Raw genomic sequence first — 24177 nt, 5'->3', positions numbered from 1 at the left:
ATTAAAAAAACATTCGAGTTAATTATATTTTTACCAAAGCAACACACACACACATCTCTGCTACAAACGAACAATAAAAGTTTATGCCATTCTGTGACAATTACATCGAAAGTGACAGTGCAAATGTTACAACTTGTATTGTTTGTACATCTGTCTATGATAGAAAGATATAAACACACATACATCTATGATCCTTCATCTATGCGTCTTTCTTTTTGCATCAATGACTTTCAGTCAGCCATTTACTCAGCCATATATCAACATTGAGATTTGAAAATAAGGGAAATTTTCCAAACCCTAACACCCTCCCCTCCATTCACTATGCAAGGGAATGGTCACTGCAAAAAAGACTCTCTTACTTAGTATTGTTATCTTGTTTGCAGTACAAATATCTTACAATTCTTAATCAAGATATATTTTCTTGATGAGGAAAATGACCTAAGAAAATAAATCTAGGTTTTAGACAAAAAAAATATCAAATTTAAGTGTGCTTAAAACCTGAAAAAAAATATATATAATAAACTGCCATGGGTAAGAAAAACAATCTTGAAATAAGTTTACTTTTTTAATTCAAGAAAAAATAATGAAAAATGTTCAGACCCATTGGCATATTTTTTTTGTTTGTTTTAAGCACAAATTCCCTTAAATTGTATGTTTTATTCATGTAAAAACTTGAAAGACAGGCAGAAATTATTGTGACTTCCATGTACGTAAAAAATGTTAAAAAAAATAGTTTCTGCAACACATTACATTCACAATCAGTTGTATGTGCAGTTATCGTGTATTTAAGCCATAGTTTGAAGTTTTTTGGTTTATAGTACACAAGCTATATTATAGATTTGTTTTAAGAAACACTGAAAGCAATATCTAAATTGTGTGAGCACAGATTGGCATAAACTGCTATTTGAAAAGTGCGTAGTGGGTCATGATGTCATGTAGTTCAAAGGTTGCAGGTAAGGGCAATATGATACAGGATGTCTTACTGAGAGGTGCATTCATTGACAGTCACTGTGGATTCCATATACTTTATAGTGGCTTAAAGAACATGACCTTAAAATTATTTAACCTTTGACATATAAATAAGCCAGAATAAAATATGTAGTATATTTTTTCAGATCATCCATGACTGTTAATTAGAAGATAAGAGCTCTAATCTTGTGTTCTTCTGTACAATGCATAATATTCCTAAAACAGAAAGCAAACAATGGGAAAAAATATACTTAAAAATATTAAAATAAGGGTACAACTGAAAAATTAAAGCTAAAAGTGAAAAAAAAAGAGATATCATCTCGGTCTATACTCCTCAGGTACAGCAGTTAGGTTCCTTTTCTTCAGCTCTGTGTCCACAGTCTTAATGAGCTCATCAATGTTGGCACGCATTTCTGCCGTGTAAGGGTCATATTCTGGCTTTTCCCCAGAGCGTTTGAAGTTCCCGTCTTTTTGTCCTTCCATACACAACAGACGGTCCTCAGAAACCTCCAGACCCAAAAAGAGGACCATCTTCTTTAAATGAGAGAAAACGTCACGCTTTAAATCCTCATAGTGCACCACATGCACTTTCTTCCCATATTTCAGCCAGTCTTGTGTGTGGGATGCCCACCATGGAGCATTCTTCTTCACAAATACCGGCCAATCTGATTAAGAGAGAGAGAGAGAAAGAGAGCAAGAGAGAAAATTCTGTTGAGGCATCAGCAACAAAATGAGCTCCTTATTTTTTATGTTGTTGAACAATGACCGAATCCATCCCCAACATTCAGCTTCATGTGAGACTTTAAAGAAAAGGCATAAAGACAAACTTCTCTAAGACAAACACTGTACTCTGATTTATAGGAGAGGTTGGCAAGATCATATTTTTTACAGAAGAGCCAGAAGCCTAGCAGTCAGTGATCAGACATCATTACCCCTCAGCCATTAGAAAGGGCATCAGTAATGAATGATTCAGATTCAGTCTTGATAACAGCTAACCTATACAAAAATAGGATGATTCAGTCCTGCTGAAAAAAACACCATAGACCAGCATAATTGGTGCTGGATTAGTTGTTGGTCACCAACATACCAGCACCAAAACACAACACGCGACCTGTGTCCGAATGTTGTCCACACACACATTGACACATCAACCGGCAACCCTCCTAAAGTGTTCTGTTAGTACGCTGCTAAAGTCATTGATTCAGAAAATCCACTTCGTCTTTTCCCAGTGGCTCCAGTGCATCTCTCACAGTTATTCACAGGTAGATTCATTACATTACCTCAGCTGTTGATCAGCTGAATTAGTAATTTGGTATTCAAAAAGTATAACTTTCAATAAATAACTGTGTACATGCTTAGGACGTTGGCGTTGTACTAATGTACAGGGAGACTTAAGGTATAAAAGCGGAGACTGGTAAAATATTGTTTTATTATTAAAATCTGATAACGTCCTATTCATTTAAAATGTTTGGGCATACCAACATGGCAGTGCGGTGGCTTTATAAATGTGACGTCATGCACAATTCAGTCATTTACATAGATCAGTGACCGCAGCTCTTAGCGTACTGCAAAATGTTGACCTATTATAAACTTTGCTGTGCTCATCATGGTGGCTAAAGAGAAAGCAATTCTGATGAGCTCTCTCACCTTTACCACTCCAGCGAGCTTCAGCGGCAAATCCAATGTGGCCGCCACCATACTGTCGGTTAAATTCGGACATGAGGGCTTTGTAAGGATTGCGGATTAGGAGGATGCTGGAATCAAAGGCCTGGATCATCGTCCTGCTGTTCTCGTGAGTTTTGACGCATATGGTTTCACCGCTGCGCCAGTCATCTTTTTCTCCAATAAAACCTGCGTATGCATATATTTACATTTAACATTTCATTTGGCAGATGGTTTAAACCAAAGGGACTTACAAATAAGAAAGCATTACCCATTTGTCGAATGAGCCAACAGTAAATTTAGTCTACAAAACTTTGTTTACAAAAAGGACAAAGACAATATTATATACAGAGAACATTAGCAAACTGGCGAAACTATGCCTCCACTAAAATTAATCTAACCTTTGATGTACAGTGCTTTATCAAAGTAGCAGCTCCCAGTGTAAACGCCTGTGGCCAGTTCAATAAGGTGACGGGTCCAGGTGTTCCCTGATCCTGGGAAACTCGCTAGTGCAATCAGGTGCTCGGCATGAATGGGTAGAAAGCGTCGGTCCATGCATCGATTATCTGGAAAGATAAAGGAATATATTTGTAAAATTATGCAATGTCATGAAACTAACAGGATATTATGAGCTGTGACTGATATGATACAGTGGATCTGAATTTGATCTGTGGGTGACAAACAGAAGAAATCCTCCAAACATCCTCCAAACATTCCTCTGAATGCTTATTTAAGCAATATCGCTCGAGTAGGAGTGTGATATAGCTCTATATCATCACGGCTGTGATTAGGCCAGAGGCACGAGGCCGCAGTACCCGGTAATGTCAAAGTGAAAACAGAATTTTAGATTTTTTTGCAAATAAATAGAAAAAAACTTAAATGTCACATTTGCATAAGTATTCTGCATAAAGGGTCTGAATAATTTTGAATTTCAGTTTTTCTATTTAATACATTCACAGACATTTCTAAAATTGCTTTGTCATCATGAGGTACTGACTGTAGATTAATGAGAAAAAAATGAACTTAAATGATTGTAGTGTGATGCTGCAACATAAAAAAAATGAAGAAAGTCTGAATATTTTCTGAATACATTGTATTGATTTACTATTTTTTTCTGTAAGTAGCCATATACAATAATGTACCAGAAAAAAAATTAGGGTGATACAGCACCACTCATGATAATTAATCCTTAATCAAAAAACTATGCTGTTTTAGTCCAAACAAGTGAACGTTACCCTGAACTTGTGTCTGGTACACTATAAAGTAGTCATTGTTCCCACAGTTCTCAAAATCTTCTTCTGCACAGCGCAGCCAACAGCGTTCATCATCCTCACGCTCGTGTAGTGTGAAGAGAGAAGTGGGAAACCCACAGTGACATTTTTCCCAAGTCAAAGCAGCCAGAGTGAATTCCTACAATGGACAGAGGAAGAGATTATATAGAGTTTGACAAACTAATACACAAACACATCTGTGTAAAAGACATCATACGCTGTATTGCGCAAGCAATGCTTACTTTCTCTGTGCACATGTTTACACACTTATCCACCGATATGTTTTCAATGACGGCATCAACAGGAAATGCCAGGGTGACATTGTCTGGCCTCTTGAAGCATCCTTTGAAGGTGGCGCTCCCCTCTAAATAACAAAATAAGTAAATAAAGGTGGAGTTGTTTGTTGTGGTGATATTAAAGGGACCCTCCACTTAAAAAAGTCATTTTCCAGCTCCCCTAGAGTTAAACAATGGATTTTTACTGTTTTGGAATCCATTCAGCTGATCTCCGGGTCTGGCGCTACCACTTTTAGCATAGCTTAGCATAAGCCACTGAATCGGATTAGACCATTAGCATAGCGCAAAAAATAACCAAAGAGTTTAAATATTTTTCCTGTTTAAAACCTGACACGTCTGTAGCCACATCATGTAATAAGACAGATGGAAAATTAAAAGTTGTGATTTTTCTAAGCTGATATGGCTAGGAACAATACTCTCACTCTGGCATAATAATCAAGGACTTTGTCGGAGCCGATGATGTAATGGGTTAGTGTGGCTCCGCCCTCCTACGCGCTTCCACTTGATTTTAATTTCGCTTCGGCACTGATCTGGGACTGCTGTGTAGAAAAAATCTGCAGGTCCAATCAGCGAACAGAGGGGGGTGGCTAAGAACGATGACGTTGAGGTCGTGCGTCAGTTTGAGATGCAGTTCAGTAATGGCAGCTGAGAAAGACGTGAGAAAAGCTATCCGATCAATTGTTGCAAAACTGCCAAATATACAGAAGTTAAAGCCGAAGCAAGAAAAATGTTTGCCAAGTTTTGTTGGTTTGATCGTTCGGACTTGTTGTTTCCGGCCGGTTTCGGCGCATGATATACGTCACGACCACACGTTAGCGATCGCCTATGGCAGATCCTGAGTGACTCTGGGCAGATCCAATAGTTTTAAACTTCAACAGAGGACCCTCCTTAACGGTAGTAATGCTTTGCTGGACTCTGTTTAGATGATATCATTGGACAAGAGTGGTCGAAGTAGTTAGGGTCCAATGGTAACTCACCTTTGAAAAGGAGATCTTTATTTGACAGAGCATGAACCGGCTCCAGACGTGTGTACTGTCCAGTAGTAAGAAACAATCCAATGCCGCAGAGAAGCAGCATAATTAAAAAAGCACCTGAAACATGGGACATAAGAAGAATAAAAATAAATAAATCACATGACACTACAACTTAGTAAACCAACATATAGCAATATCTTTATCATGTGATACAGATAGGCTATCATATAGTTTTATAATAAAGACATTAAGTTCAGTTACAGTTTTGTCAGGAACACGGACGGATGAAACCAAATGAAGACGATGTAGAGGGGTGAACAAGAAACACTTTAATTATAACAAAACAAAAAGCCCTCGAGGGGGCAAACAACAGAAAACAGGATATAAATATACAACACGCACTTAACATACAACTAGACTCGATTGGTTGGAACACTTGACTATAACAGAAATAACGAACGAGCACAGGACAAGAAACACAAGGGCTTAAAATAAGGGAGTAAATCAAGAGGGGAACATGTGCAAGGGATCAAACAATCAAACCAATGAGAATGACAAGGGAGCGGGGTAAAAGAGACAGGACAAGGAAAACACGTGGCCAGCTATCAACAAACCATGGCCACGTGTTCCCACACAGAACATGATACTGTCAGAACCCTGTCAACTTAAACTAGAGACTAAAACAAGAGACCAATCTGACAGGGTCCTGACAAGTTTCTTCTAGCTTCATAAATTTGAAAGGTATGCTGCAACAAGATGATAAAAAATAGTCAAATGACCCTATTATTTGATTATTTCTATTAGTCTGCCAAAATTTAAATGAATAAGAATAAGTATTTCAATGAGTCCTTTTTGCAGAGTCATTCTGTGAGCTCAAAATGACTTTCATGCAACCCATGTTAATGCAAATGTACTCATATGTTACTCTCTATGAACACACACATAGAGCTATACAAATATGGAGCAACGTTATCTGCTGGGACAACTGGGAAAGACCAGGTGACGGCACTAAAGACTGCATGGGGAATGGGCAGTTAGTCACCTTACCCATTAGCAACCTGGAAGTCCCAGGATGCATCCTCAAAGACTACAAAGCAAGTGAGAAGAAAACCCGAGGGCCCTCCGAGAGGAGAGGTACAGAATGGGCCAGTAAGGACAGATTTACAGGTAAAGACAGGAATGAATAAGGACACAAAGAAAAGAGAGATTGAGGAGCTAATTAGAACCAGGCATCAGCTCCGTTAGAGATTAAGGATCCTCATGAGAAGTTCGGCCTAAAGGAGCTGTGGGATGACATAAGAAGAAAACTTGCTAGTCTAAGTAGAGCTGAAAGGATAAGAAGGAGAGGAAAGAGGAGACAAAAGAAGAGGGACAGATTTTTTACAGATCCGTTCAAGCAAGCTTAAAGTATGTTGGACGAGAAGAGGAGTGGCATGTTGGACATTGCCAAGACGTCTTCCGGAAGTTGTATTTGGCGGCCCTCAAGGAGAGACACAAGACAAGACAGACTGCATACTGGACAAAAACCATGAAAACATTACAAACATTAACAGAGGCAAACAGGCAATTACAATAAATGGATTGGGGTGGGACAATAAAAATAACAAATGGGGGGCAAATGGGGGAGTTCATGGGGGGAGGTCCAGACAGGGTGGAACTGGGTGGGAAAGAAGTCTTTGGTCCAGGGGGTGTAGTTGAGGGCTTGGGGCAAGGAGTCTGGACCAGTTTTCAGGGTTTTTTGGGGGAAACAGGCTTGACAGGGGAGGAACGACAAGGAACAGTTCCAGAGGGAACCAACTGAGGCAGGGCTGAGAAAGAAGTGACAGAAGGATAACAAGGGGGTAAGGCTGGTTTGCAGGGCACGAAAGGGGCAGGAAAAGGGACAGACAAAGGCAAACCAGGGCTAAGAGGGAGAGAGTCCAGGGAAGACTTCGAGACTGAGGCAGGGGATCAGGCAAATGAAGAGGGTGATGATGGTGCTGAGGAGAAAGCAGCTGATCGAACCGGTGAGACCAGGGGCAATGCAACTGGCAGTAAGGCCGAGACAGGGACAGAGGGCACTGCAAAGGGCAGCGTAGCCGAGAAAGAGGTCTCTGCAGTGGGCTGGGAAATCGACACAGGAGGCGCTGCTGCAGCAGAGACCAGAGGAGTAGCAGCGGGTGGCAGTGCCGAGGATCCCTTCTTCCTCTTTTTCCTCCTAGGGCGTTGCGCAGAGAGTGTGGCAGAAGAGATGGGTGCCTCGGTGGGCACTGCAGGCTTTGTAGAGGACCCGTCGGAGGGCAATTCTCACGAGACCCTCCGCTCACAATTCCCTCGGAAGTTGACAGGCTGTGCAGAGCTTTCAAGGGCCGGGGTGGTGAGCACCAGATCCTCCTGCGTCACTACTCCAGTGACGCAACCCTCAAGAATCAAAAACATTTGACTGACTGTGGACCGGGGGATGGCTTTACACTCTGGACCCGTTGTCCAGAGTGTGAAGCCTGCTGACGCAGATTTTTTACCACTGAACAACAGGCTGGCATTAGAGAATTCTGCTGAAGAGTAACAGAATATTGACTTCCCAGAGCTGGATGTTACAGCTGACACTGGGTACTGGCAGGAAACAGAACTTGGATTCTTTAGTGGCATTGGAAGTAAATCTCTGTATGTACTGTGTGTGAAGAAAAATCACTTACGGATGCTTGAAAATCCAAGGGAGTCCAAATGGCAGGAGTTTTTGGTTCAGGTTTTTCCCCTAAGGGATGCTGGAGGACCTTGTACAAACCTCCCATTGAGAAAAGGACAGGAGATCTTCAATGGAGGATAATGCATGGTATAATAGCTACGAACAGACACAGAACACACATTGATCCACAAGTGGGGGGGTGCCCTTTTTGAGGGATGCAAGAGACGGTTTTCCATTTGTTCTCTGAGTGTGAGAGATTGCAAATACTCTTTTTTTTTTAAATAGAAGAGCATTGTCAAACTTTGGGAGAAGGGTTCACAATGATGTCTTTTATTTATGGCCCAAAATACAGTAGAAATGAAATGCAGGTACAACTGGCAATTGGGTTGTCAAGAAAAAGGAAAATTCTTGGTACTGTTTTGACTGATGTTTTAAAGCGTTAATTAAGTCATGATTAACATTGAGTATACATACTATAAGATGATTGATGATCTGGAAAGTTTCAGATATAAATGGGGTATTATGTCTATGTGAAGATGAGTTTGATGGTGTTTTACAAATTAATGTCTGAGTAATGAATGTTTTTTTTGTTTTTGATTACTGTTTTCTGTTGTGTTGCTTTTTTACAGCTATGTGTTATTTATTATTTTTTTAAAGGTTTTTTTAATATATATCTATGAAGTGTGTTTCTAAGTGCTTAGACTGTACTCAGGTTTTGCTATAATGTGAATTAAAGGTCAAGTAAATTCTCATACATTAGCCTCATAAGTCTTGCCCCCTAAATCCTGTATGTGCATACAGTCCATAAATAACAAAGAGACATTATAAAAACTATATTATTCATAAGAATTTAAGTTAATTAAAAAATCTAAAACAAAGAATAAATGTATCATTTAAAGTTGTATGATACCAACTATGTGTGAACATGTATACATTCCAATATATATATATTTTTTTCAGTCCGTGAAGCCAAATAATTGGGTGACAAATAGCATGCATATAGACAATAATTTTACAGGCTAACAAAAAAGTGTTGGAAAAACTTTTATTTTAAAAAACAATTAATGCATATCCTGCCAATCAGATTTAGCATCACCCACTGGACAAAATCGAAATATCAAGTGGTTTATCTGATTTCTGTGCAAGAAAGGAAAACCAAAAATCATAATTAATTAATTAATTAATTAATTAATTAATCATAATCAAGAGTCATAATTTCGTTTTTTTTTTTCATTTTTCTAAAAAAACTTTTGTGAAAGCAAAAACAAATGAACAAATGATAGCCTACCTGGCCCCAGGATTAAATTATCTGAGATCATTGCGCGTTCGCGAACTGCATGAAAAGGCAATAGTCTACATATCCATAGTAGAAACACTGATCAGCAACGCTGTGATTGGCCAGTTGTTACATTTTTATAGCCCCTCTGTGGTGCGTTTATTCAATGGAAACTTATTTCACACATAGTAATATTCTTTATTGTACATAACATTCGGTGTAAAGAGTACCTGAAAGCCACACTTGAGTAAAAGTACAGATACCTTACCGTAAAAATTACTCCACTACAAGTTACAAGTCACCAATTTAAATACGACTTGAGTAAAAGTCTTAAAGTAACCCAATTTATATGTACTTAAGTATTTTACTCGTACTGAATGTTGGCTCAAAGATGCACCAGTCCTCAACACAAAAAGATATTGTCAGTAAAAGAACAAGAAAGTTTATTTTATGAGGTCTGTAGAAATTACAGTATTAATGGGTGTTACTCGCAACTAGCTGCCAGTAACTTACTGTAGATTTTACATTTATGTTATTTACTGGCAACAGTTTGTTCAAAGTTAAATGAACATGAAATATTTTTTGACTTTATCTTCTACAGTAAGTTACTGGCAACCAGCTGCAAAACTACAGCAAATTTTATAGAGTGTAGAAAAGAACACCTCAATATTATTTCGACATGGCAGAACAAACACAGATTAGTCATAGTCTTTTGACTAAAATTTAATTGAGTTATTGTCATATTATAGTCATCTTAATTGATTTCGTTTTAGTCAACTAAATGGCATGAAATTTTAGTCGACGAAATCTACATTAAATTTAATTTAAACCCATTTAATTTTAGTCTATTGTCATTGTGTACTTGCAGAGCCGGCCCAAGCCTTTATGTGGCCCTTGGTGCCACCAATGTGGTTCATTTTATGAAATGGCTTTCATAAAAAAGCAACATTTTGAGCAAAAGCCTGATCAAATCTTTTTGTCAAAGACTATCAGATTCAGATCGATGACCAAAACACAAATGAAGTAGCTTCACAGTCCTATTGCTCATCATGTGTTGACATTTCATTTAATAACATTAGGCAGTTTTGATTTATATGCCATTTAATGTTGACAATCACATTATTTTATTTGACATATGCTAATGATTACATATGCTATTTTGTTTCTGCTTCTTCTTTACCTGTGTTTTGGTCAGGAGATTCTGTACTGTTATCAGGAGATACTGCATGTGTCACAGGTCGGAGCGGACCACCAATACTGTGAGTCACGCCCCTCCCTCCATTTCCCCCCCAAGGAGTTCCCGAAACACCCCAATGAACAGACAGACAAGTGAATAAAAATTCTAACGAAGCTTTATTGAGATAACAGAAGGGTGTTTAAATAATTTAAAATCGTTTGTATGCAGGCTGGTAGGAGCAACGTGTAAATCAGAGCACTGGGCTGTAACTCCTCTGCTTACGGGCAAGGATGCAAACTTTGGCTCTTCTGCCTACAGGTGGATGGAGGCAACGTACAGGTAAGGATACAGGCTTTAGCTCTTCTGCTTACCAACCGGTGGGGACAATGTACAGGTGCGGGCTGGGGAGACAACAGGTAAGGGTGCAGGGCTTTAGCCCTTCACCATACAGATGGTGGGTATACAGCTTTAGCTTTTTGGCGTACAGGCTGGTGGAGGAGACGTACAGGTCAGGACACAGGACTTCGAATTACAGGTGGGTATACAGGTACGCAGGACCTGAAGTTAACTTTTTTGACTTTTCACCTCTGTAGACTGATTCTTGATGTCTCTCTGTAGTTTGCTTTTTTTTCTTTTTTTATTCGCAATGTATTTAAGATTGTATACTTTAACACTGAGTTTCTATCACATTCTTAGAATACTATCAGGGGTTGCCACCCACCTAATCACTTATGAGCTTCTGTAAAAAGTCAGTAAATTCCATTTAACTTATGAGACTAACACCATAATGGCCATTAGTCAGTGATTACAACTTCATTATACTTTCTTTAACCATATCCAATGTCTTTAAAATCACATTGAAATAGCAGGATAAATGTAATAGGGTGATTCTCACGAAACCATTGAAACACCACTGCACTAATGATTTTAGCTTTAAAATGTGTAATATAGTAACATTAAAAAGCATCAGAATTAACACAATACTGTGTTCTATCTTGCACAATGTGTGATTTCAACATAAGAATTTATAATTGTAAATTTTATCTCATTTTCTGCTGAAATTCTCATTACCGCAATGTGTCCGGCTGTGTTTGAACATGCGTTATGTTGTAATTTAATCAAATTAACACAAAAATATTAAGAAAAAAAATAAATGGATGTTTTGCTAGACTACTTTAGATGACAGAAAAAATATTTACTGAATATTCATTATAATAATAATGAAGAAAAATTAGGAAAATGATGTGTCCATGCCTGATGTTCTCATCCTCCGCAACACTTTTTGAGAACAGTTTAAGCACACATACAGAATTTTAATAAAGTTTGATTTTGAGTGACCAAGCACATGGACCAGTTACTTCAAGATGGCTACGAGGTAAGATCATTTTTTTTACAGTTAATTTAAAATATTGTCTTGTCAGAATGCTTACACGACATTTTGATTATCATTACCGCAACAGATGCTTATTAAATGTTTATTAATTAATAGAAGCATAATACTTTGATTTTAAATGCATGTGCAGAATCTCCAAATTATGTTCTTTCAGGTTTGTCATGTCATTTTGAAAATATGTCAGTGTTGATGTTTTCTGACTGTTGCGGTAATGAGATTTTTTATGACTAATTTTTTAAATTATGTTACAAAAAGTGTTAAATGATAAGTAAAAGTTTTTTAATTAATGTTCCCATTTACGCCAGACTTTGTTTTTCAATGTCTGGTGGGAAAAAAAGTAAATTTAAGCAATTTTTACATTTTCATGCTTGACATTTTTAAAACCAAGTTTTCGTGAGAATCACCCAATACCAAAGGGCCAAGTCAAGGATCAAGAGTCCTACTAAAGCAAACCCTGATCGCGGTAATGGTAACTATTATTTTCAACAAAAAAAAATCAACTGTCTGGGACAGTTTCCCAGACAGGGAGAGTCCTAGACTAGAGCTGTCCAAACTCAAAACAACTTGCACTGACATATCTTAAAATACATCAGTGCCCTTTGTTTTGTTTTGTTTTGTAATGTTTTCAGTTAGGCATGTTTGTTAAAACTAGTTATATTTCCTAATTAAACTAGGCCTATCCTGGTTTAAGATAATCCCTGTCCAGGAAAACACCCCTTAATGAATTACTTCTCAGTAAGAGCTAATGTACATATAAAATAAAATCTAATTGGTTTGTAATAAGTGAAGATGCAGTGCTTTTTGTGGAGTTGTTTAATGCTCTTCTTGTGAGATCTTAGGAAATCTGAGTAAGTCTGAGTCTCATCTAAGTTGAAAGTTGAGGCTTTGTTTACACGTGGACGGCTATTTTCATAAACGGACATTTCAACCTCTCCGGTTTCAAAAATAATATCGTGCACACATGTCAGTTTTCAGAAAAGTGTTTATTTACACGTACCCGTGCATATTTGCCGTCAAGAGACGCTCAAGCCCACGTAAGCCAATCACCGGCAGCGCTGGTGGTGACGTGAACTAGTTCTTCATGTTGGAGGGAGGAGTTGTTGCAGTAGGTGATTGATGACGTCAACGTACCGCGAGAGCGAGTTGAGGAATCACACGAAGAGGTCTAATTTCGAATCGGTCTCGCAGTACTTTGACATCATCCGTCCGTCGGTTCTTGCAGCACCACATGAAGTCAAACACGCGTAAAATTGCTGACCTCCGAGCACTCGTCTCTGCTCCTCGACATAATGGAGCAGCTGTATTTGCAAATACAAACACACAAAACGAGTTTGCACGAACATAAATGTGATCTTGGAAGCATTCAGAGTAGCAGTCACATGTAAACATGGGTCGCACCTATGTTGCATACTCTGTGACGTTGCCTGCTTAAACATCCGTTTGTCTCACTTTACATGCAACCGTGCAACCGAAGATTTTCAAGATCTCCACTCTGGCCGGAGTTTTTAGAAACAATCGATTTCAGAGGCGAGTTCTCCGTTTGCATGTAAACGAGGGGCACAAACGAAGGTAAATCTCTCAGTTTTTAAAAATAACCATGTACGTGTAAACAGAGCCTTAGTTTCTGCTTGTTTTCTTTCATTCTGTTCTTGTTCATCTTTCATTCAGTGATTGTGTTTGTTAATAGCAGCTGTTCATCGTTAATCACTCAGTCATCACTTCATTATCTCATTAACTTCAACATCGGGTCTGTTTCTTTTACTCTTTGTAGTGTGGACACATTAAGCAGTGCTCTTTTGACAACAAGGATTTTGGTGTGGGGTTTAAAGGGTTAAATTAATAAGATATAAAAACACAGAATGCTAATGCTAAACATGCTAATGTTTTTTAACAGTCAGAAGGAGACCGTAAGAAAACATTATCTTGCCAAGCTGCCAGTTGATTACTGTTATTTAGAATGTGCTGTTAAAAAACAGAAAACTTAACAGTCAAATTTGCATACAGAAATAGGTTAATTTCACACAGACATTAGAGAAAAGTCCTTGTATTTAGTTTTTTAGATCATGTGAACTTTAAAACTGATCAGGGGATTTACACAAGATGATAATGTGAGAGATCTCTTAAAAAGGATTAGTCCATTTTCTTAAAAGAAAAATCCACATAATTTACTCACCACCATGTCATCCAGAGTGTTGATGTGTTTCTTTGTTCAGTCGAGAAGAAATTGTGTTTTTTGATGATTTTTCTCATTTTAATGGACTTTAATAGAGCTCAACATTTGATGCTTGACTCAACACTTAACAGTTTTTTTCAACGGAGTTTCAAAGGACTATAAACAGTCCCAAACGAGGCATAAGGGTCTTATCTAGCAAAACGATTTTCATTTTTGACAAGAAAAATAACAAATATGTACTTTTAAACGACAACTTTTCGTTTAGGTCTGGTCCAGCGCGACCTAACGTAAATGCGTAGTGACGTAGGGAGGTCACGTGTTACATATATAAAACGCACATTTGCGGACCATTTTAAACAATAAACTGACACAAAGACATTAATTAGTATCAGTTGACATACAACAATGTAGGAACGGTGCTCTTTCAAGACGCTTGTAAACACTGGGGCGGAGTTTCACGTTTGTCCTCTGTGACCTCTTGACGTCATGACGTATTGCGCGGGGTAAGCTAGCGCATCACGACCGGATCTACATGACGAGAAGCTGTATTTCAAAAGCGTACATTTGCCATCTTTATCGTCAAAAATGACAATCGTTTCGCTAGATAAGACCCTTATGCCTCGTTTGGGATTGTTTATAGTCCTTTGAAACTCCGTTGAAAAAAACTGTTAAGTGTTGAGTTAAGTATTAAATGTTGGGCTCTATTAAAGTCCATTAAAATTAGAAAAATCCTGCAATGTTTTCCTCAAAAAAAAAAAACATAATTTCTTCTCGACTGAACAATGAAAGACATCAACATTTTGGATGACATGGTGATGAGTAAATTATCTGGATTTTTCTTTTAAGAAAATGGACTAATCCTTTAATGTTTAATGTTCTGTTTTGTTAGGATTTGACTCCGTTTTTGGGTTACCATTGTGCTGAAAAGTAGTGTGGTTGTTTAGGTCAAGGATGCGCAGTAGATCATTGATGTTATGCTGCCTGTAGTTTTATTTCAAACTGTGTAGTTTGCTCATGATGAACTACATGAAATGTGTGTGAAAGTGATTAAAACACTATTGCACATTAAATGTTTGCCGTTTAAGTTTAAAGAAATATTTGTTTTCAGTGGACTCAAATTAATTAAGTTTTTCTGTACTACACACATTGTTATTGCGGATTTGTAAATGTATGCAATCTTTAATGTGACTGTTTTGAACTGATGATTTTTGTATGGCTCTTTTGTATTAATATTATTGAATTGTAATGTCTGCCTGCCATTTACAATCAGGGGCCGGTGTGTAGAGCCATATATGGTGTTATTATTATTTTGAACACTAGGTGGAGTATTGAAATGCATAAAATAGGCACGGAGGAAATGCTGCACGCAGGTGCAGGGAATGGGTTGACAACCCGGGTTTGCTTATCACATTGATGCGCAGCAGCACAAAAACTTTTTAATATGAAAATTTAATGGATTAAAATGTAAAAGTTTATTATTCAGTCTCTTGGACATAAATTATGACCGACGTTAGAAGGCGTAAAGAGCTGTTTCATCTGTAGCTTAGTAAATAAATGCTTTGCTTTAAACAAAAGCATCTATTTTTAAATGTTTTTTAAATGCTACCACACGGATTTATTGTATATAATGACTCTGTACCTGTGGATATGGTGAGATGAGAACGTTTTGTAAATTCTTTATCTCTTGTTTGTAACAAATAAAGTATTTTTAGAGTACAAACCTTATATAAAGCCTCTAAAAATGTAATTATACACCATTTCTTTATAAAAGTAAAGGCTACAATATCAGAACTAATCCCATTGTTATTTTTGTTCAATTTATGAATTATTTATAAGTTTAAAAACAGACTGTAATAGTACTATTTAGTAAAAAAAGATGTATATAAAAATTTTGGCTACTGCATGTATATTCTGTTAATCGACGTGAGATCCTAACTTAAAAATGAAAGAAAAATATGTTGGACATTGAAAATTGTGAAGTTTAATTAATATTATATGTTGTTATAATATTATGTTGTATGTAAATATATGTATGTATCTGAAGTTGTAACGAAAGTAATTCCCCCTGGGATTGTTAAAAGTATTTCTGCTTCTGATTAATAGCGCATATATTCATCTGAGAACTCATGATGTCTGTTTCAGACCCTGGCACTGAAGTGTATATGACAATAAAGTATTAAAAACTCAATGTATTTATTTTTAAAATGTATTTTAAATAGGCCTATAGGCTCATAGGTTTTTGGTTTAAAAAAAATTCACAGCAACCTCTGTTCAAAATGCCTTTAGCGGCCCTGGACAGTAATGAAATTAAAATCCAAAATACACGTAATAACCTACGTGTGTCAAAAATAATTTCCTAAAATATTCATAAGTTATATATAAATTGTGTAAAATATTTTTACTTAAAAAAAATCTCCCTCTTGCCCACTTCCCGAGATGCAATCAGATTATGGACATTATTGGTGCACGAGTCAAACATCATTTGCCCACAATTGTGACCAGTTGGCAGTCACCGCAACATAAAGGATAATATGTGGTTAGTTGTGGTTAATGTAGGAGAAGATGCAGTTTTATTACTCACCTCCTCCACCGCTTTTGTAGCACAGGTAGCGCCACACGTTTCCCAGACTAATAAAAGCATAACTGACGGTGGCGAGCAGTTCCTCTGAATGATGATCAACACTTGCCAGTATCATGGCTTCAGGATTGCCTGATGTCGTCTTGGAAACCTCTGCCTCCTCGTTTCCTTCCTCAATGTGAAACGCAAATCGACTAGATGTGCTTGGGGCTCTGTTCTAGGTTCCAACTCCTATAATTATAAATTTGTAATTATAAATTAAAGTGGGATGTAAAAAATAATAATAATTGGAAGGATGCCTCAACAAGAAATGACCGCTAACCTAAAGTATAACACATGTTGGTATAAAATAAATTTTCAAAAAAGCTAATAGCAGTGAAAATGAAAAGAAAAAAATGAGCTTATGACAGTTAATTTGCCTTTCTTCTTCCTGCTCCTCTGTATTAAAATAAGTTCTGAACATACCTAGTTCTGCCCTTAAAACAACGAAATACCAAATGGTCAAAAACTGTTTTGATTACATATGACACAAGTTTCTCATCTAACTGCTTATATAGCCCCCCCTTCCAGTAGCAGACACCACGCTGGGCACCGCCTCATAGAGTAATGGAGTAATGTCAACATGCAGCTTACATATTTTAGGACTAGATCAGATCCCTGTCCGGGAAACCGCCCCTCGTTTGTACAGTAAAAAGGCGGTGCTAGGCAAAACAAGAGGAAAGGGTGTGGTTTTTTTAAGTAAAACCACACACAACTGCATTGTTTATTTTTTTTCTTTAAATAGGCATATTTCACAATACGGCGGCTTAGACTGGAAGTATTACTACACTTCTACAAGCTACAAGCCACTTACTGTAATAATGAAAGGATGGCGTCTTCAAAACTTGTCAAAAATAACAAGATATTTTCCGTTTAAGTGTTAGTTGGAATGGATGAAATAATGTTACAAATAATTTTTTAGCATTTCTTATTATTAAGGTAATAATAATCAGATTGGACATTTTAAATAAAATAACCACACCTAATTCGCGTCTGCTCCGCCCCGTTTATTGTGATGACAGAGCATTTAGTCTAAAGTGTGTGGAGAAATATTTAAAAAAAATATATATTTTTAACTAGACTTTTTCTTTTTAGACTTTTGCCGTTATCATCCAGAGTGATTTAAAACGGGATGGTCAAGTGGATCACATGATTTTGCTATCCGTCGCCTAAACAAATGTTTGTGTTCGATATAAAGAATTGGTTATCATTTATGTGCGCCCTGAGTATGCAGTCCCAGTTTGGAATATAGTTCTTTGACTACTGATCAAATTAAATTATTGGAAAGCGTGCGGAATCGAGTTTGAAAAATCATACTGTGACAAACAGATGAAGGGTATTCCGATACTCTCTCCCTTCTTGGATTGTGCACACTAGCAGAGAGACGAGTCCAACTGTGTCTTGATTTTGCTAGTCTAGCTTTAAAGACTGGCTCCCACCACTCTGGGCTACCGGAGCAGCTGACTGGACACCAGCGGAACACAGCTAAATTGACAACCCCCAGATGCAGAATGGAACAATTCAGGAGATCACCCATTTCCCTATGTGTATTAAATACGGATTTTAAAATAATTTGGTACATCTTTATGATGTATTTTATTATTGTCTCCCCTTTTAAGAACGTTTGTATTTTAGGTAAACTTGCATTGACATTATTGTAACAGCAAAATAATTCAGTGTCCCCTAAAGACAAATGTCCTTGGGTACCTGTAGACCTGTAATAAATCAAATATAAATGATTATTTCTTTTTCAATTCCAAAGTGTCTGATCTGATAATTTTAACACGTTATTGGATTTTATTTGTCAAAAAACATTGTTGGTAGAACTACATAAAAATACTACCTACACATATTGGTATATATTGTGAATCAATGCATTTCTTGACTATTAATTAAGAAAAATCACAGCTCTCTAACTTATGTGTATTTCAATGGCAGCTTCCAGGAACTAACTGAAGTCTTAACTTAAAATATTTAACTTCTGATTTAAAAAAAAAATTATTTGCAAATCTTAACACTTATATTAAACTGACTAATAAATACAATATAGAAGCAGATTTATGTTAAGTTATATTAAATAAGTTAGTTAAGTCATGTTAATAAATTGATATGTAAAGTGTTGGCCAAATATAAAAACACAACATTTTGTGATTAAATAGACAAATATAAAGTAGTGACTAAAATTCTGAAACCAATTCAAAGCTTTATTAAAATGCTTTGTTTATTATTATTATTATTATTATTATTATTATTATTTATTACAGCAAAATAATTTCAAATATAATACATTTGAAATATTGAGTGTTGTAGTCAAGACCACCTAAACCGAGACCAAGTCAAGACCAAGACCAGTGCAAGTCACTGCATTAAAACACTTATAATAAAATGTGGAATATGCATATGATTAGACACTTCTTGTCTGTGTGCGTGCGTGCGTGCGTGCGTGTGTGTGTGAATCATCAGAAAAGTTGATAAAATAATCAAAGGCATTGCAGATATGTGAGAATTTATCTTTGTCTATAAGCAAATAAAAGTGAACAAACACTAAAGAGCTGAAATAAACTTATCCATTTATTCTGAACTGTCTTTCCATGGCGTGCCATCCACTTAACACAATGCAAGTGTTTTTAGTAATAAAATTAGAAAAATTGTCATTGGGAGAAACTTAAACAATGCCAAACCTGAATAAACTGCATAAAATTAATGATAAAAAAATAATTTTGTAATGTGATTATGTGACATCAGTGTGGTCTTGACCGGTCTTGAAATAAAATTCCGAGTCCTCTTTGTCTGAGACCGAAACGAGACTGAGTAAAAAAGTGGTCGATTCCGAGACGAGACCAAGACCTTTAAAAAGTGCTACAACACTATTGATATATAACTATAAAATTAAATATAACTTTTTACAATAATACTTTTGTTCCATTTGTCCCTCAGAATGATGGTGTGCAATATTTTTTTGTTGACAAGGGTCTATATGTGACGTGTGTGACGTGTGAAACAACTGCTGGGTTGTTTCAACATGGTTGATTAACAGTAACCCAGCAGCAGGGTTAAAACAACCCATTATTTGGGTCATTTTAACCCAGAAATGTGTTCTGTCCTATAGTTACCCAGCCCTGGGTTAAATTTTTTTTAGAGTGTAGCATCATCATCCCTAGTTGAACAATCTCATTCTGGCATGCATTTGAAAACAATGTGATAATTGGAAACCACAATTGCCTCGAGCTTTGTTATTTAAATTGTTTGAATTTTAATCCTTTAACACACACACTGGGATGGGCTGAGCGTGATTTTGCAAAAGATCCTCAGTTAAAAATGTTATTGGACTAATGAGGAAGGGTGTGACAATAGACAGTGCAATAATGACGTGCTAGACCTCATCTATGAAATGGAGTCTAAACCAAATCTAAGGTGGCCCCAGTTTGAAACAATGCACAGAAATTAGGCACTCACCTAATACTATAGCAATATAACTCGGATATAACATGAGCAATTTTGTCTGTGTTCTTTTCTAATACATCAAAACATACTTGTATATAATAAAACACCTGGATTTATAACAGACCTGAACTGTTAAAAATGTCTGTTGAAATTCCAGTATTAGTGGCAGCTATTTGCCAGTAACGCACTGTAGATTTAAAATTACAAAAAATGTTATTTACTGGCAGCAGTTTGTTCAAAGTGAAATGAACATTAACAAGTCATTATGTTTACAGATAAAAGCTAAAATAACACCCTCATGCAAAGCATTCTGGGAATCAAAATCTGAAGGGAAAAAAACAGAAAAAGTTGATGGGGATTTTTGGTTCCCATAATGCTTTGCATGAGGCGGTTATTTTATAGTTTTATTATGTAAAGACAAAGGCTGCGTCCGAAACTGCATACTGTACACGATGCTCAGTTGGTACTAATGTGCCCAAAGTGTGCCAAGAAAATATCCCCCACACCATTACACCATCAGCCTGAACAATTGATACAAGGCAAGATGGATCCATGCTTTCATGTTGTTGACGCCAAATTCTGACTCTACCATCTGAATGTCGCAGCAGAATTCAAGACTCATCAGACCAGGCAACATTTTTCCAATCTTCTATTGTCCAATTTTGGTGAGCCTTTGTGAATTGTAGCCTTGGTTTCCTGTTCTTAGCTGTCAGGAGTGGCACCCGGTGTGGTCTTCTGCTGCTGTACACTCTAAAAAACAAACGGTGCTATATAGCACCAAAACAGTTGCTTTGGATCGTAACGATAGAAGAACCATTTTTAGTGCCATATAGAACCGGTGAAGAACCAGTGAAGCACCAGTGAAGCACCTGTGTAGAACCATATAGTGCTATGTAGAACCATATGTGGTGCTATATGGCCCCTATATGGTTCTACACTGGTGCTTCACTGGTGCTTCACTGGTGCTTCACTGGTTCTTCACCGGTGCTATATGGCACTAAAATGGTTCTTCTATCGTTACGATCCAAAGCAATTGTTTTGGTGCTATATAGCACCGTTTGTTTTTTTAGAGTGTAGCCCATCCGCCTCAAGGTTCGACGTGTTGTGTCTCAGTATATCTCAGTTGTAACGAGTGGTTAATTGAATTACTGTTGCCTTTCTATCAGCTCAAGCTGGCCATTCTTCTCTGACCTTTGGCAGCAACAAGGCATTTGCAGCCACAGAACCGCTCACTGGATATTTTCTCTTTTTCTGACCATTCTCTGTAGACCCTTGAGATGGTTGTGTGTGAAAATCCCAGTAGATCAGCAGTTTCTGAAATACTCAGATCAGCCTGTCTGGCACCTACAACCATGCCACTTTTTCAAAGTCACTTAAATCACCTTTCTTCCCCATTCTGATGCTCAGTTTAAATTGCAGCAGATCATCTTGACCATGTCTACATGCCTAAATGCATTGAGTTGCTGCCATGTAATTGGCTGATTAGAAATTTGCATTAACGCGCAGTTGGACAGGTGTACCTAATAAAGTGGCCGGTAAGTGTATATATATATATATAGGCTATAAATACTTCTTCAATATGTGAGGCTTGTCTTATAAAATTAAAATACCCAAATCATAAATATCACCTCATTTGTGATTGTTGACAGACTTTGTAGACAAAAAATACAAAAAAACTTTTGGTCTACTATGGTATCAATATGGTCTGATAATTCTCTTTGTCTATTTATACTGCAGTGATCTATAGCTATTTTCACACAGTCCTTCCCGTTCACTTATATGGCACATCTGCTTCAGCATTGGACCAGTTTGTCGATATTTCTTGTCGTGAATGTTGATCTCCGTTTAAATACCTGTGTCAAAGAGGTGAACCATAATTTCCTGTTGCAATGACGGATGCGCGCAGGCTAAATCTAAAACCATGGTTACCATGGACCGATGCCCATTCCAACTAAAGTCTGATGTCCATTCTGACTAAAACAGTAAATGTTCATGATTTAATTTGAAAGAACTAACAAAATTCTACCTTCTGTTAAAATTTCATGCAAATATTTGATAAAATGAGAAAGTTCTAAGCAAAAACATGTGAGCAGCATTTTCGATCACACAGCTTCCATAGACATCCAAAATATGCCATATGCTGTCTGCATCAGATACAGAAAAGATTATCCATGCTTTTATGACCTATAGAATAGACTATTGTAACTCGTTACTCAGGGGATGCCATTCAAATCAGGTAAACAAGCTTACAGCTGGTTCAAAACGCTGCCGCAAGAGTGCTTACTCGATCTAAAAAGTATGACCACATTAGTCCAATTCTGGAATCTGTCACGACTGGTAACAGGAGTGAGGACGCAAGTGCTGGGTTCACCATGAAATAAATAACATTTATTAACAGAACGGAAATAAAACAACAGGCGGGTAAACACAGGAACATCCAACAGAAGGAACAGGAACAGACATGAACGTAATGGCAATGACAATGATCCGGCGACAGGTGAGAAACAGACAGCAGTATAAATACACAGCACTAAACACGGAACAGGTGTGATGAATCAGTTCATGAATTGTCCAGGTGACGTAATCGGAGACACAAACAAAACGTGACACGGATCACCGTTACATGACCCCTCTCTCTACGAGTGGATACCAGACACTCAAATTAACAAAACAAACACAAAAGTCTGGTAGCAAGAGTCCAAGGGAGGGGTGGAGGGCTTGAGGACCCTGGCGATGCCGGCAGCCGCCGGGACGAAACCAACAGGACGGTGGGCCGGACTGCGCCAGGAGAACCGGAGCGATCGCTCCGAGAACCGAGGCAGACGAATTACCCCCCTCCTGGGAATCGCCGATGATCCGATGCCCCCCGGAAGTCATCTCCCGTCCCCTCGCGGAAATGGGGACCCTCACTTCGGTAGCCACCCCGGGGAAATGATCGGGCGTGGTCCGTTCCGGATCCCCCTACGAGCGGACCGTCGACGACGACGACTCAACCGTTGGGGGACCGCCTGGGCCGATCCTCCTCCCGCAGGCCCGCAGGAGCGAGCGATCGCTCACGGTGGTCCCCAAGAGACATCGGGGCTGGTGGAAAATGAACCCCGATGTCACTACTCCCCCTCTACGAACCTCCTGGGGGAGCCGCCCTCCGTGAACCCGCTGCGTCCAGTCGGGCCGGATCATTCTGTCACGACTGGTAACAGGAGTGAGGACGCAAGTGCTGGGTTCACCATGAAATAAATAACATTTATTAACAGAACGGAAATAAAACAACAGGCGGGTAAACACAGGAACATCCAACAGAAGGAACAGGAACAGACATGAACGTAATGGCAATGACAATGATCCGGCCACAGGTGAGAAACAGACAGCAGTATAAATACACAGGACTAAACACGGAACAGGTGTGATGAATCAGTTCATGAATTGTCCAGGTGACGTAATCGGAGACACAAACAAAACATGACACGGATCACCGTGACAGAATCTTTACACTGGCTACCAGTTAAATATCGCATACAATTTAAAATATTACTAATCACTTACAAAGCCTTAAATGGCCTAGTGCCCTCGTATATTAAAGAACTACTATCAGAATACAATCCGCCACGTAAACTGCGCTCACAAAATTCTGGTCACTTAATTATCCCTAGAATATCAAAAGTGTCTAAAGGTGGTAGATCCTTTTCCTACTTGGCCCCTAAGCTCTGGAATGATTTACCAAATAATGTTCGAGTATAAGGCACAGTCGATCAATTTAAATCTAAACTTAAGACATTCTTCTTTAACAAAGCATTCACATAAAAGATGTCCAGTAAATGTACTTTTCCCGCAGTAGTTATTTTGTCAAGAACAAAGCACTCACATACCTCATATGGGTAATATACTATTGCCGCAATAGTTAGCCTGTCTGGAAACCGAGCTGACTTAAACCACTACAATGTATGACACTTGCATTACATGTGAACGGCCCCTACGCTAATAGAACTCTGTTATTGTCTCCCTGTCTCGTCTTCGACCCCGAGGACAATGAGACAAACAGACCCAGTTCCTATTGCTGTGAAGGTAATCGCACCACTGATCTACTGGCTGTCCTTCAACGTGATGCCTAGCCGTTGCGCGACCAACGACGGGTTTTCTCCTGGGGGGTTTTTTAGTCCCAGGGAGAGTCAGCCAACTTTGGCTTAACTCAGCACTTTACTGCACTTTACTGCTTGCTTGTACGGTTTAACCTTAGCCGCTATATTCTACTTCTTATATTAT

General features: G+C 38.0%; 1 protein-coding gene across 3 annotated transcripts; it reads right to left on the bottom strand.

Annotated features, from left to right (window-relative positions):
- Window positions 1–872: 872 nt before the first annotated feature.
- On the bottom strand, window positions 873–17002 carry LOC129439873 (sialate:O-sulfotransferase 2). 3 transcript variants are annotated; one of them, XM_055198734.2, is made up of 9 exons: window positions 16900–16982; window positions 16757–16800; window positions 16438–16665; window positions 5176–5289; window positions 4145–4266; window positions 3867–4041; window positions 3033–3197; window positions 2617–2820; window positions 873–1634 (listed from the first exon to the last, which is right to left on the bottom strand). In XM_055198734.2, exons 3-9 carry the CDS (start codon window positions 16550–16552, stop codon window positions 1285–1287), a joined length of 1245 nt encoding a protein of 414 aa, XP_055054709.2. In that variant the 5' UTR covers window positions 16553–16665; window positions 16757–16800; window positions 16900–16982; the 3' UTR covers window positions 873–1284. The 3 variants fall into 3 exon arrangements, with proteins under 3 accessions (XP_055054709.2, XP_055054708.2, XP_055054710.1); XM_055198733.2 differs by lacking the exon at window positions 16757–16800 and having other exon boundaries at window positions 16900–17002; XM_055198735.2 differs by lacking the exons at window positions 16438–16665; window positions 16757–16800; window positions 16900–16982 and adding an exon at window positions 5434–5863.
- Window positions 17003–24177: the final 7175 nt, after the last annotated feature.

This window comes from Misgurnus anguillicaudatus, chromosome 22, assembly GCF_027580225.2.
Source record: "Misgurnus anguillicaudatus chromosome 22, ASM2758022v2, whole genome shotgun sequence".
Lineage (NCBI taxonomy): Eukaryota > Metazoa > Chordata > Actinopteri > Cypriniformes > Cobitidae > Misgurnus > Misgurnus anguillicaudatus.
Note: the sequence above shows the minus strand (reverse complement) of the source record. Positions and strands in the feature narration are given on the sequence as shown.